Source organism: Hoplias malabaricus, chromosome 3, assembly GCF_029633855.1.
Source record: "Hoplias malabaricus isolate fHopMal1 chromosome 3, fHopMal1.hap1, whole genome shotgun sequence".
Classification (NCBI taxonomy): domain Eukaryota; kingdom Metazoa; phylum Chordata; class Actinopteri; order Characiformes; family Erythrinidae; genus Hoplias; species Hoplias malabaricus.
The window spans coordinates 14,624,057-14,637,364 of NC_089802.1; the positions used below are offsets into that span (position 1 = coordinate 14,624,057).

The following is a 13,308-nucleotide window of genomic DNA, read 5'->3' on the forward strand; positions in this document are numbered from 1 at the left end:
GGAAAATTGTCCTGTGGTCTGACGAATTTTGATTACACACATTTTGATTGTCCTCCAGACTAAAGAAGAGGGACAATGCAGCTTGTTTTAAACACGTGGTTCAAAAGCCAGCAGCAAGGGTGAATTGCACAGTTAATACTGAGTGATATATACAGATTTTGGGACATCATGTTGCCAGTTTTTTTTCTGGGAAGTCTTTACTTGTTTCAGTAAGACAAGGCCAATCCACATTCAGCATTCAGCTTCTGTTTCAAAATTTATAAAATATATAAGGTTTAATGATTTGCACATCATTGCATTTTGCATAATTTACATTTTGCAGTGTCCCAACATTGGAAATTGGGTTTGTAAAATCCTGCTTATTCAGTGCTTAATATACTTCATTACACATAAAGCTATATCAATGTGTATGTCCAGATTGTTCAGTAAAAATGTAGGAGACAGTCAAGCTGTTGTTAATTGGTCTGTGTACAAAGCATATTGTGTTGTACAAAAACCCCCAAATCTCTGTTAAAACATCTCTACTCTGAAAATATCATTAGGTCTTTTCAAAGTATGTGTTAAATGGAGTAATAGAAATGCTTCAAAGTTACTTAGAATAGAAAAAAAGGGCCTTCCATTTGAACATTTTCTTTGTAATATTGGCATTTTAGCGATAACAAGGTCTAAGTTGCAACAGTGACGATATGCTGCTTCTCAGTCATCAGTGGCAAGTATAGGAATCAATTGCTCGTGCTTAGGTTATACACAGCTAATGGAGTACAAGTCCCCTATTCCCAGAGGTCAGTAGGTCACAGGAACACATCACTGCATGTTCGCATAAAGACTGTCAATCTGCTGTTTGAAGAACTTGCTGAGCTCAGCCCTCTTAGCCTTCAGGGTCGGAGTGAGAAGGCCATTTTCTATAGTGAACTGCTCAGGATGGAGATGAAGGTCTTTTACCTTAACATTAAAAATAAAAATAATGTAAGTAAATATGTAGGATTATGTAAATATATTTAGGGTAAGAAATAACTACTTATACCAAATCTTTCAAACCGACAAAAGCACTCACTTGTTCAAATGACTTTAGTCCTGCTTCATGTCCTAGTTTGACAAGGTCCGAGATGATGGATTTTTTTATTTGCTGTAAAGACATAAAACAGTTTGGTTTTACAATGTATTACATGCAAAATTAAATTTCATAGTGAATCAGTTAAAGGACTCACTGGTAAGTTGTTAAACTGAATTTACATTTATTGTGTTCTGTGATATCACACACAAATAGACTGAAGCAGTATTAAGTGTTTTTACTTAGCTTGTTTAATACAAAAAGAAAAAGAAAGGATGGATAAATGTTAAGTAATTATGACTAAGTGATGTGACCAAAGAGGCTTTTACCATTTGAGCTTGACTGACTGTCTGAGATATGATGTTGAAATACACATGTGCATTTAGGGCATCTGTCCAATGGCCACGTATCTACCTGCCATACCTGCCATAGACTTTTCTAAGACAATCGATAATATTAACAAAAATTTGCAATGTTTCATGAGTCCTTGCATTGAGTATTGTAGGCCTGCTGTGATTATATAAACACTTGACTGTGATTGTGATTATTTCTGTTTTTTTTTCATTATCCACATTTATTTAATCCAACAATTAACATCAATGAAAAGTATTTCTATCACAGCAACTAAGAGGAGATAAGGAAGTTGACTGAGTGGAAGATTGCTGAAATTTGGCAAATACCGTTTGTAGGTGGTCCCTGATGAGCTCAAGAACTTTCAGTTTCTAATGCTGATGCGTCAGCATTCATGAAATCTGTCTCTTGTCTTGCCACAACATGCATTGTGTTCTTTAAGTGTACATCTTGTACTTTTTTCCCCACAGCTTAGCACAGTGTTCTGGGATCTCAGTAAAATATCTGTGATATGCTTTGGTCAAAATAACACAAGGATCAAAAAAGATTGCACTGTATTCAAACCCCTGTCTAAATAGCACAGCCAGTTTCAGCGCCTGTTCCTTTAAATGAGCATACGCCAAAACTGACTCCAACATGAGAGCTCAGCAGTGAGAAGTGAGCAGAAATAGTGTGGATTTTAGTAATTATCCCTTGGTTTGTTTTAAACAAATTATGCTTGATATATTTTTCATGATATATAATCAGTACTCTTCTCTCTGCAATATTTTATTCTTTCTTTTTTCATTAAGTTACCCTCAGTTTTGCGCTCTTACATAAACACGTGGTCACATTTTTTTCTGTTTAGCTCCGTGAAAAGAAGTTGACTGACCTGGTTTTTACACAGCTCCTCCAATGAACCTTTAACGCCAAGCTTCTCAGCAAAACTGGGCAGGACTTCAGAATCTGGCACTACTATACCCACTAAGGAGGACTGAGGACACAAATGAGATTATAGTTCCAGCATGTTCCCAGAGGTGGTTAATACAGTGGTTAATTACACAATATTTAGACTATGACTAGAGTAAGAAATAAGAGTTACCTGCAAACTGTCCCCATGAACAAACACCTGTGCAACTAAAGCACTCCGAATGTAGACATTTTCAATCTTTTCAGGAGCAATGTACTCGCCTTGAGCCAGTTTGAAGATGTTCTTCTTCCTGTCAATAATCTTCAAAACTCCATTCTACCAAATAACGCAAACATATTACACACATAATCAAAACCTGAATCTATAAGCATACAGCAGACAATATTTAGAAAATAAATAACACCAAAAAACAACTGGAATTGCATTAAGCAAAATGAAGAAAAGCTGGCTACAATACTTTTCCTTCTCCTAAGACATCTGAAAGCATACCCCACAAAAACCAGAGGGACTGCTCATTAGTTTGGAAAGTAATAGAGCAGCTGATATGACTGATATTGATTGAATCATTTCCTAGAGAGAGTTAATTATTAATTCTAAGAATGAGATCCCACCGGGAGCCATTTGCCGATGTCTCCAGTATGAAGCCATCCATCTTTGTCCAGGGCCTCTGCTGTCCTTTCTGGATCATTTAGATAGCCTTTGAACACGTTCTTCCCTTTTATACAAACCTAAGACACAAATGATCATAAAGAGCTTTCAAGAGCCAATTGTTACAATGTATTTTAAAATAAGTTATAGCTCAAAAGATTCTTTTAATATTACCTCGCCTTCATCATTGGATGCAAAATAATTCATGTCCTCAACATCTACAAGTTTGACCACATTACATGGAACAGGCACACCAACATGACCTTTAAATGAGAAACATCTTAGTGTTGCACAATTCAGGTATAAACATTGAGCATGAATATAATGCTACAATGGTGAGATAACTGTGGACACATACCAGTGGTCCAGTCTCCCGGGAGGGAGATGGTGCAACCAGCAGTGCACTCTGTTTGACCGTATGCCTCAAATATCTGAAAATCAGACACAAGTTTGGTGTATGTTTTATGTACTCCCAACACCCCATTTTAATATGTTCCCTCTCTCTCAGGTGGCATCTGCTGCTTACTCAGCTGCCACTGTAAATAAGAACTTCTTAATGGGAATTCTTAATGACTTGCCTGGTTAAAGGTTAAATAATAAGTATTTAATCTTCTTACACTACTCAGGTCTCTGTATATTCTGGCACATCATTGCAATTAGAATAAAAACAGCAAATAACATTTTGTACAAGTGAAGAGCCACATAGACAAAGAGCAAGTGTCAAAATTGATAGCCCCATTTAACCCTTTTCTCCCCCACAGACACACCATAGAGCAGGTATTATTTGAGTGGCACATTCACTGTCAGTGCTGGAGTGACACTGACATGGTGGTGGAGTGCTGGATCAGACACAGCAGTGCTGCTGGAGTTTTTAAACACAGTGTGTTCACTCACTGCCCACTTTATCAGACGCACTTACCTCACTGTTCCACCTTATAGATGTAAAATCAGAGACAGAAGCTCATCTGTTGCTTCACAGTTTATGTCAGTCATCTTCTAGCTCTGCCTCATTGGTCAATGGACACCACCAACGGGATGATGTTGGCTGGATATTTTTGGTTGGTGGATCATTCTTGGTCCAGAAGTGATACCGAGGAGTTTAAAAAACTCGACAAGCACTGCTGTGTCTGATACACTCATAAAGGCATAACACACACTAACACACCACCACATCAGTGTTACAGCAGCAGTGAGGATGATACACCACCCAAATGATACCAGTATGCCCTGTGATGGTCATGTGGGGGTTCTGTATTTCTACCAACTAAATGCTTCAAGACCAGTCTTAGTCATTAATTTTACTATATAAATTTATACTTATTGCTCATAACAATCAGACTTTCTGCACAATCTGAGATGGAGAATCAAGCTACAGGTGAGGAGTGTGTGCCATCTTTTCCCCGAAAGCTATGAGAGAGTCCTGAGTCTGGGGAGGATATTTGTACCTGGCACCCGAGGCACGCCCTGAGGAAGCAGAGCACTGAAGGAGAGATTGGAGCGGCACCCGTCACCATCACCCGCACACGGCCCCCCAGAGACTCCTGCAGACAGAAAAATACTAAGTCTAAAGAGCCTTCCCTCACAGGAGAACAGCCAGCCACCAAGCACACCTTCATTAACATCACAATCCGTTCTTCCATCTCCAACTTCCTTTTCTTTCAACTGTTTTCCCTCCATTCTTCTCAGAGGGAAACTGAAGGAATCTGTATGTTCAGGCCTGTTGGGGATACCTGCACTTTGTGGAAGATGAACTTGTCCCATATGCTGTCGTTTCGGATGATGCCCTGCTTCACCTCTGCATGTTTCCTTTCAATGGCAAAGTTCAGCACACACTTCTGGAATGGGGTCTGGGCCCCACTATGAACCTGATAGGAAGAGACGTGGAGTGAGACTTAACAAGGGAAGGCCTGTGTAGAGTAAATGAAAAGTACATCTAATGCCCATTACATTGGTGATCACATGTAGTATACTTCACTAACCTATAACCCCAGCTGTTACCTGAGAACTGACAAAGAGTGACTTGTACACTAGTTTGTGTGTTTCTGTATACATGATATTCCAGGTAATGTGAGAACACAAGAGGAGTTTTACCCTGTCATACACACGATTGAGAAGACGTGGAACCACTGGGAAAACTGTGGGCTGCAGGGTTTTCATGTCATCTGGAAGCAGCCTAATGTCACCCTGGAAAAAGCCCACTCTTCCACCCGCACCATACAACACTGTCTGACAGACAAACACAATCCTGACTTCAGCATGACTCAGACACTCTATGACTTCTGCTACTATTACTATCACATTTACTATTGTCTCTGAGCTCAAAAATGTAAAAGACATGAAGAGAACTCCCCAGATAGATTCAATAATCATATTCTACATTTTTCTTCTTCGCCCTGAATCCAGGAATGAAGCCTGTTTTGATGTATATCTTTAAGTATAATTAAAAATGTGTAATCTGATCTCTGATTGGCTATTGTCTATAATTCAAGGTTCAAGATCCTAAGATTCTATAAAGAGCAAAATCTTTACCTGTACCACTCTCTCAAACATGTGAGCCAGAGGCAGGTAGGAGATGGACACATCCGTGGTAAGTGGTGTGAAGGCACTCTGAAGAAATGTTTGTTAATAATTATTTGTACATAAAACTAATAACAAGTATTAATAAAAAACAATAACACTGATAGTCTAACAGTGTCCACTAGAAAGTCTCATTTAATAGGGAGTTTCACCACATCAGGCAGTGCATGGCAGTCTGTGGTGCATTGAGGTATGTTCAGCAAAAGAGTGTCAGCATTGTGTTAAGTAAATGAGGCACAACCTGACGAGATATTAACAGCCTGTTTTTTTTTTAATTCTTTTCCATGACCACAGAGAAATGCCCATATGCCAAGCAGAGCCATGCACTGTGAAATGTGGCAAGACTAAGTGTGGACACCTGTGGAAACCTAACATCAGTCAAAACAATGCTATAATTGTACCTCAAAGCTTTTAACAAAACTGGCAGCATCTGCAACTACATTTTCATGGGTTAGCATGGCTCCTTTTGGGTCACCTACAATATAGATGATGAAAGACAACATATTGTTTGCCAAACAAAATAGAAAACTATTTAAAAATGAATATGAAGCAAAGCAAAAGGCTTTTATATCTGTCCCACTGTAATATGTAGCAGCAATTCTGTCATAGCAAACAATATACACCTACCAGTAGTTCCACTAGTGAAGCACACAATGCTCAAGTCTTCTGGATTTGGAGGCTACAGATTGTAAAATAATCATGAAAATATGCAAAACTGACCATCACGTTCACATAGATTACTCTTAAATCTCAATACAAACTAAAGTGTTTATTATTTAAAACATTCCAATACAATACTGTACAATAATATACAACTGTCAACTAAAAACTCACCACTGGTTTGTGATGATTATCTTTCCCCAGAGTCTGAAAAAATGAAATTAAACATTGTGGGTATTTAAACTGAAACAATTAAAAGAATGAAAGTCTTAATATAAAATGACACCAGAATGAGAGCTGTTCAGAATACCTCTATATCCTTTAGACTCAAAACCTCTACTCCACATTTGGAGGCTCTCTCTGTTACAGCTGCATCATATGGATCCATGATAATGATAGTTTTAAGCACAGGTGTAAGGTTTCCCTCACAGTTAGAGAGGAGTGTCTCTGCTTTGTTCTGCTTGTCACAAAGTACTGTAGATATATTCGCTGCAAACAGAATTATAAACTATTAGGCCCTTGCTCACAAACTTGATTACTGACAGATCAGAAAATGTAGAAATGATAAGGTTATTATATTTGGAGAAAAATGTGAATTTCTAGTGGCAACATTGCTATATAGTCCAGTAGTAAAATGGATACCATTAGTAGCCAACTATGAAATTTAGACAAATACAATTGCTGTTTCATAGATATTGAGGGGGAGACAAATTCTATTTTAATGCAGCACCTTTTAATTTTTTTGTGAAAATAATGTGTACATGCAAGACTTAATCTACTGTATAATCTTTAATAATTGAGGGTGAATGTGGAGTAAATCTCAAAGGATTTAATTTTAAATCTGTTCTATGCCTAAATCTGATCCAGTGAACACCTCTAATGAAGCTGAGAGAAAAGCAGGTGTAATTACCTTTGTTAATGATGAATACAAGAGCCTCGGGACCTAGCGTGTCATACAGAGGAACTGCCACCATGGAATAGGTATAGCAGGCCAGCTCGGAGATAATCCACTGCATGCAAAGTCAGATTTTAAAATCATGTACAGCTTAGAACTTGTTAAATTTAGGTCAAATTTATAGATTTTTATCAAAACATCCCTGTATTCCTGATGACAGAAAGGGACAAAATGACTAATAAAACAGGTGTGCATCAATCAGCCACTAGACTAAACACAATGATACTTACTGAAAGGTTTGCAAGTGCTACTTTTGAATATAAAATTATGTTAGTGCCAGAAACCACAAAAGCAAATCTACATATGACTATATGATGTGGTTGTGGCACAGTTTGATGTTAAAGGTCTTGGCTAACCCAATGTATTTGTAGTTTGGTTAAACTGTAACCTTAACATGTAAGCAGTGTTGTTTAGAATTCAACATATTTGTTTAGCATTAGAATTATTCAGAGCATCATTTGGAGCATCACCTCTGGCCGATTTTGAGCAAAGATGCCAACAAATGAATCCGGCGAAGGTTTCAGGCCTCTGTGGAGAAGCCCAGAACCCAAATGTTCAGCCCTGTCTAAAACCTGCAGGAACAAGAGGACAGTGCTCAAATGAAAATACCTTCTTATGTCTCTCTCATGATGGATACATATACACCGCTAAATATATATATTTATAAACACATATAAATACCTGTTTGTATTTCAGCCACTGATATGACTTCCCAGCCTTTCTATATCCCAGGCATGGGCCATTTCCTGCACAGCACACATGACTGAGTAAGACAGCTGTGGGTGTTTGAACTCAGATGATGGTAAAACAGTGTCAGACGTGTGTTAACCCATGAACATGCAATGTCTTAAAAAAAAGTAGAGTAGCTTAATTATGTACTCATGTTCCATCAGCAGAATAATGACTTGGGTAGATATAAAATAATCATAGACAAAAACAAATAGAGTACAAATGTGCCACTTAGCTGTTGATTAACCTAAAGAACAGCAATAAAACTTCTTAAAGTTCTTAGATCATCTATGAGCGCAGAAACCGCTGAGTTGTGTTTTTATTTATAATGCATTATTGGACTGAAATAATATGATAAACCACAAATGTAAGGCAAGACCTCTCACAAAGCCGTACTGAAGCTGCTAGTTATGTATACTCATAAAATGTGAAATCATTTCAGTCAGAAAATAATTGTTAAATTATTAACTACATATTAATATTTTAAAAAACATCTTGGTACCACTTTTAAAGGTTTATAAATTATTTAAAAGCTTGCTTATTACATGGTTATTAATGAGGTTGTATAAAGTCATTAATGATTTGTAACACAGAGATAGAAAGTGGGAAGTGTCTAATACTGAAAGTGTCAGAGAACATACTGAAAATATCAAGGTAAAAAATAAGCTGAAACCTAAGAATATGTAAAAATTTCACATGTTAAGGTACACCACATTATCATTGATATATAAAAAGACACTCTGTTGTGCCAGCATTAAATGGTTAAACTTATTAACAAATGTATGCTGAAGCCAACAGGCTTTATGACTGATAGAGAAGACAAGGTAAGATTGTATCTGGCAAGATCTGAGGTTGAACTGTCGATGGAAGAGGGTTCACTATTTGGGAAACAACAGGTCACTGTTGCCCTTTCTATCTGTGTTATAATTGATTATTAATTACTATCAATGTATTAGCAACATAGTTAATAACCATTAATAAACACATTTTAAACCATGTATAAACCTTTATAAGTGTGGTCTTACTCTAAATTGGCACCACAAATAATTTAAAGTAAATAATTATAATAAGAATTACAAATCTGGTAAATTACTAACATTTGAATTTAGTCTGTAACAAAAAACAATTCCATGAAAATGAGTAGTTGCTAACTATTCAGTCGCAAGACCTGGCTGCTGTTTTACCATTTTTATTATATTTACAAGATATTGGACGGATTGGAGGCCACCTACCCGAGATGTGTAGTCCATTCTGGAAAACCTCATACAGAGTCTTGGCGTCCTCATGTAAATAGGATATCAAGTTGTTGTCTTTCAAAAGGGCACTTCTTCTGGCTCCACCCTGTAAATCAGGGTCATTAGCATAAGATGTCTGAGTAAGCAAATACATTGTTCACCATTTATGTTTGTTGACCTTCATTAATTAATGTGGTATTAGTATTTTAGTTCCAATACCAGTTCCATTTATGACAGTCAGTCTTATGCCATGTTTGTTAATGCATGTGAATGTCTGTTTTTTTTTTTGTGTTCCCTTATAAAGATATGAAGTTATAATGATGTTTGAGTCATGTCTGCAGTACAGGAGGAGCACTCTCACCACAATGCCCACAGTCTGTCTGTTCAGATTTACAGGCGGCCGCAGAGGTTTGGGCCTGCTGTTGACATAAATGAAGGCAGCTGCTCCCAGAGAAAATAAGAACACCAACGCCGGGGTGGACAGGGGAGAAAAAAGAAACTCAAACAAGCACTCCATACTGTCAGGCCTGTAGGGAAATATAACATGAGGTGAGAAACATTCTAGTAATTAAAAACCAAGATAAGTGTTTTCATGTATTTCTGAGCATATTTATATGTAGAAGTTAAAGGTCAGAATTATTAGCTGCACACAATTCAAACAACCCCCCAACAAACAAACAAATAATAAAAACCTATTAATATTATATACAATTATAAATATATATTATTATTAGAACCTCTAAGATTTTTCCAGTCCTGCATTATACTTTTGTAATAACCAACTGATATTTTGTGAAACTGTAGCACTTTTTGTAACAATTAAACCTGTACTGCACTGTAAACTATAGTAATTTTCTGAATTTAAAATAGTTTCAATTTACTGCAGACGAAAAAAAAAACATCATCATAACAGCACTGGTAAGCGCCAGTCTGTTAGCTGATCTGGACAGTTAGTGCTCTTCTCTGGCACATTAAGACTGTCCAATGGTGTTTCATTAGTTACAGTTCCAAAAAACACAGTGGCTGGCTTCCAGTTTGTCTGAGGAAGGACATGTTCTCCATCACACTCCAGCTAGTGTTTGTAATTGCTGACAAGTAATAATTGGGGAGTGAATTGGGCAAAAACATCTTAGGGATAAAAATATATTAGTTTAAACAAAACTGTTCAGCTCAAAAAAGCAAAAAATAGATATTTCTTTAAAGAACTGCTAATATATCCATTTCCATATATCATTGCTGTTCAAAGAAAAATATGCATTTCTATTTTTGTAGATTTGTAGTATACTACGTCATTTGAACATGGCAGCTGACCTTGTGTTAATATTTTTCTTTAAAGAGTGAAGATATACAGTGTAAAGCCCAAAAAAAGCAGATGTATTTAAGTCAGTTTTAGCCCTTAAGCTATTTTGGTTCAGTGAAGTTAGCTGCACACCTTTGGACAACAACAAAAATGAACCAAAACCAAATAGAAAGCAACAGAAAATTTAAAACAGATTTGGGTAAATACTGATTTTTTCACACCAGTCTAGTTAGCCCAGCAGGTTCTGAAACAAGTCTATAAGACTCAGTGTTTCCTTATCCTTATGAACACTTATCCTAATGGCTCCTGCATTTTACTAAAATGTAATAGCACTGCGCTTAGCCTAGAACGCATTCAAACAAAACACTAAATACTAAAAACTATATAAAATGATCAATTGTGCTTTAAGTTACAGTAAGTTAAAGTCTAACTTAAATGTCTAAGTTTTGTTACAGAAGAATATTCTACATGACTAATATTTTGTGACACTCATTTTTGTGAATTTATCACTGCATCAAGAGTAAAATTATTAATTAAATAGCCATATCAAGTGTAAAAATATTAAATTATTATTTGTTCTAAGAATTTACAATAAAATATTTGTTGAATTGCTTACTTGTTTAGGAGCATTTATATGGGGCGTATTTATATGAAACTATTACCTTTCATATATTTGAATTGTATTCACATTATGTCTAATAAACATGATTATATTTATGCATTTATATTTCATACATTTTAACGATTATTTTTCTTTTGGGGTGAGGATATTTAGTGTTAAAACAATTCAATTTTCAAAATTACAAGTAACATTTTAAAGAAATTTGTGTGTTAACTATGATGTAATAATAATATCGAAAATTCACTTTCAATCTCACGTCAGTTTTGCATTGAAAGTGTAATTAATTCTTCAGTGTCAGGATTATGTCAAGTCATATTTTTTTATATAGCACACTTAAAAGACAGTGATTAACTCGTGTTCACTCCATTCCGTTCTACAGCAAAACAGCCAGCCTTGTGCAAACCTGAAACTGTCCAATAAAGACTTTTTTTTTTCAAACTGTTAGTACAAGTCACCTTGTATATTTAGTTCATCTACCTTATTGACCCAGCATTGACACTGACCTTGTCATTCATGCCCAGCAAGGTAAACGTGACGCCTGACTGCATGGAGCACTGGGCACTTTCTTACTTTTATCACTCTTATTAAAATACTTGGATATAAACATCCAGTACCTGTATGTCCTGCAGGAGTCTGGTGTCCCTCAGGTAACAAAAAGCTGGAAACAAAAGACCACAAAAGAGTCTCTGGCAGAATAATGTCACACAGGAAGATTGAGGAAGGCATGTGTACAGGTCCCATAAAATAGCTCAGAGTGCACAAAAGACCTTTGAACCTTGGCTGCTATCTACTGGCTGATAATAAAAATGAGTACGGACATAAACATACAGCAGCAACATTTCAATTAAACAATGTGGATTAAAGATGTTGCAATAGTCTCATGGAACTTTGCACATTTATGTCCACATCTTTCCTTCTGTTCCTATGAAAACAACTTACATAGCTATCAATGTTTTTATAAAAATGCAAGAAAGACAGCGTTATTCAGAGGTTTGTTTTTGCAGGTCAATTTGGCATTGTATTGTGCATTTGACCAGGCCAAATATTTCAGAGTTCAAGAAAAATATCCCAACAGTCATCCTTTAGCTTTGGCCTTGTACTTGCTGAGTCCAGCATGTGTCTAAAATTCCAACATCCAACAAAGTCAAGGAGTGCCCTGGCACAGTGTCAACTTTACTACAGATAATGATAACAACTCTTTTGTTGAAGTGATGCTCCTCTAAATATTCTACATTTAAATATTGTAGAAGTTAATAGTAAAATAAATAAATAAAATAAATTAAAGTGTAGCACTGTCACGCTAAGTCTAAAGCTTTTAAAAAATGAGCAATACACTTTTTTAGGGGGGGGGTCAAAATATGGAAATAGTTGAATGTTGAATTTTATATATTGAAAGTAATATAGAGTCGAATTTTAAATGAGGGAATGGGGGCATTTCAAACAGATGTTATATAGTGAATTTGATCACTGTGTAATGCTGACTTAATGTTGCTTTTGAAGAACACATTGTAAGGCATAGAAATGTTTTTTATATACATTTTTTAACCTTTAATTTAACCAGGAAAGTTATTAAGAACAAATCCTTATTTCCAATGGCAGCCTGTCTAAATCAACTCTACGTATGCTGTTTATACTCAGTTTAATGGAAAGAAAATGTGAGGCACAATTAATATAAGTTAACTTTTATTTTTCAAATGCAAATGTCAAATAGCATCAAATCCAGAGACATGTCTTATTGCACTCCAAATACTCTCAAGCCTGCAATATGATTGTTATTTTCACACAGGTGAGTTGATGTCCTGTGTTTGATGATTCAGCACAGCATTCACAGCTTTGCTGCAAAAATGCAGTCGTAAGCCAGAAGAGAATCAGAGACAGCTGCTAACTAGAGAGCATCACCTGAGCCCAGGAGCCACTCGTGTTCATCATTAGTAGAGAGTAGGGCCCATCGTGACCTTGTGAACACGGTGCTTTCTTAACTCACTCTCTGCATCATTATCACAGCTCTCCAGGATGGGTGCCTTAGCTGAACTTTGACATTTGAACGTAATGAAGACTGAAAAAGCTGATAAGCAGCAAGCACCTTTGGACGCTTTGTAATCTGTATCTGATAAAAAAAAAAGTGGTATGAAAGGAAGAGGGATCCGTCAAGGCCCTTGTTTCTGACATTGCTTCAGGTTGGAGTATTGTCTACTGCTATCCTTAATGGGTCAAAGTTGAAAGAACATACACACACACACAAGTTCAAAACACAGCCGCTTGACGTTTGT

The 13,308-nt window shown here is 36.4% G+C and overlaps 1 protein-coding gene across 1 annotated transcript; it reads right to left on the minus strand.

Annotated features, from left to right (window-relative positions):
- Positions 1-98: 98 nt before the first annotated feature.
- Positions 99-9,633, minus strand: acsl5 (acyl-CoA synthetase long chain family member 5). The gene is made up of 20 exons (XM_066663512.1): positions 9,478-9,633; positions 9,114-9,222; positions 7,834-7,898; positions 7,623-7,724; positions 7,108-7,207; positions 6,508-6,686; positions 6,372-6,404; positions 6,165-6,216; positions 5,939-6,012; positions 5,490-5,567; positions 5,052-5,186; positions 4,691-4,825; positions 4,406-4,501; positions 3,319-3,391; positions 3,135-3,223; positions 2,924-3,040; positions 2,484-2,627; positions 2,274-2,375; positions 1,055-1,126; positions 99-942 (listed from the first exon to the last, which is right to left on the minus strand). The coding sequence occupies exons 1-20, from the start codon at positions 9,631-9,633 to the stop codon at positions 805-807; spliced, it is 2,049 nt and encodes a 682-aa protein (XP_066519609.1). The 3' UTR covers positions 99-804.
- Between the last annotated feature and the right edge of the window lie 3,675 nt (positions 9,634-13,308).

Excerpts from the sequence above, each read along its gene's own strand:
- acsl5 (XM_066663512.1), bottom strand. The coding sequence starts at position 9,633 with ATGGAGTGCTTGTTTGAGTTTCTTTTTTCTCCCCTGTCCACCCCGGCG. Across the intron at positions 6,013-6,164 it reads CTTCACTAGTGGAACTACTG|GTGACCCAAAAGGAGCCATG; the intron begins GTAGGTGTATAT and ends TCTATATTGTAG. Across the intron at positions 3,041-3,134 it reads CATCCAATGATGAAGGCGAG|GTTTGTATAAAAGGGAAGAA; the intron begins GTAATATTAAAA and ends TTTGTGTCTTAG.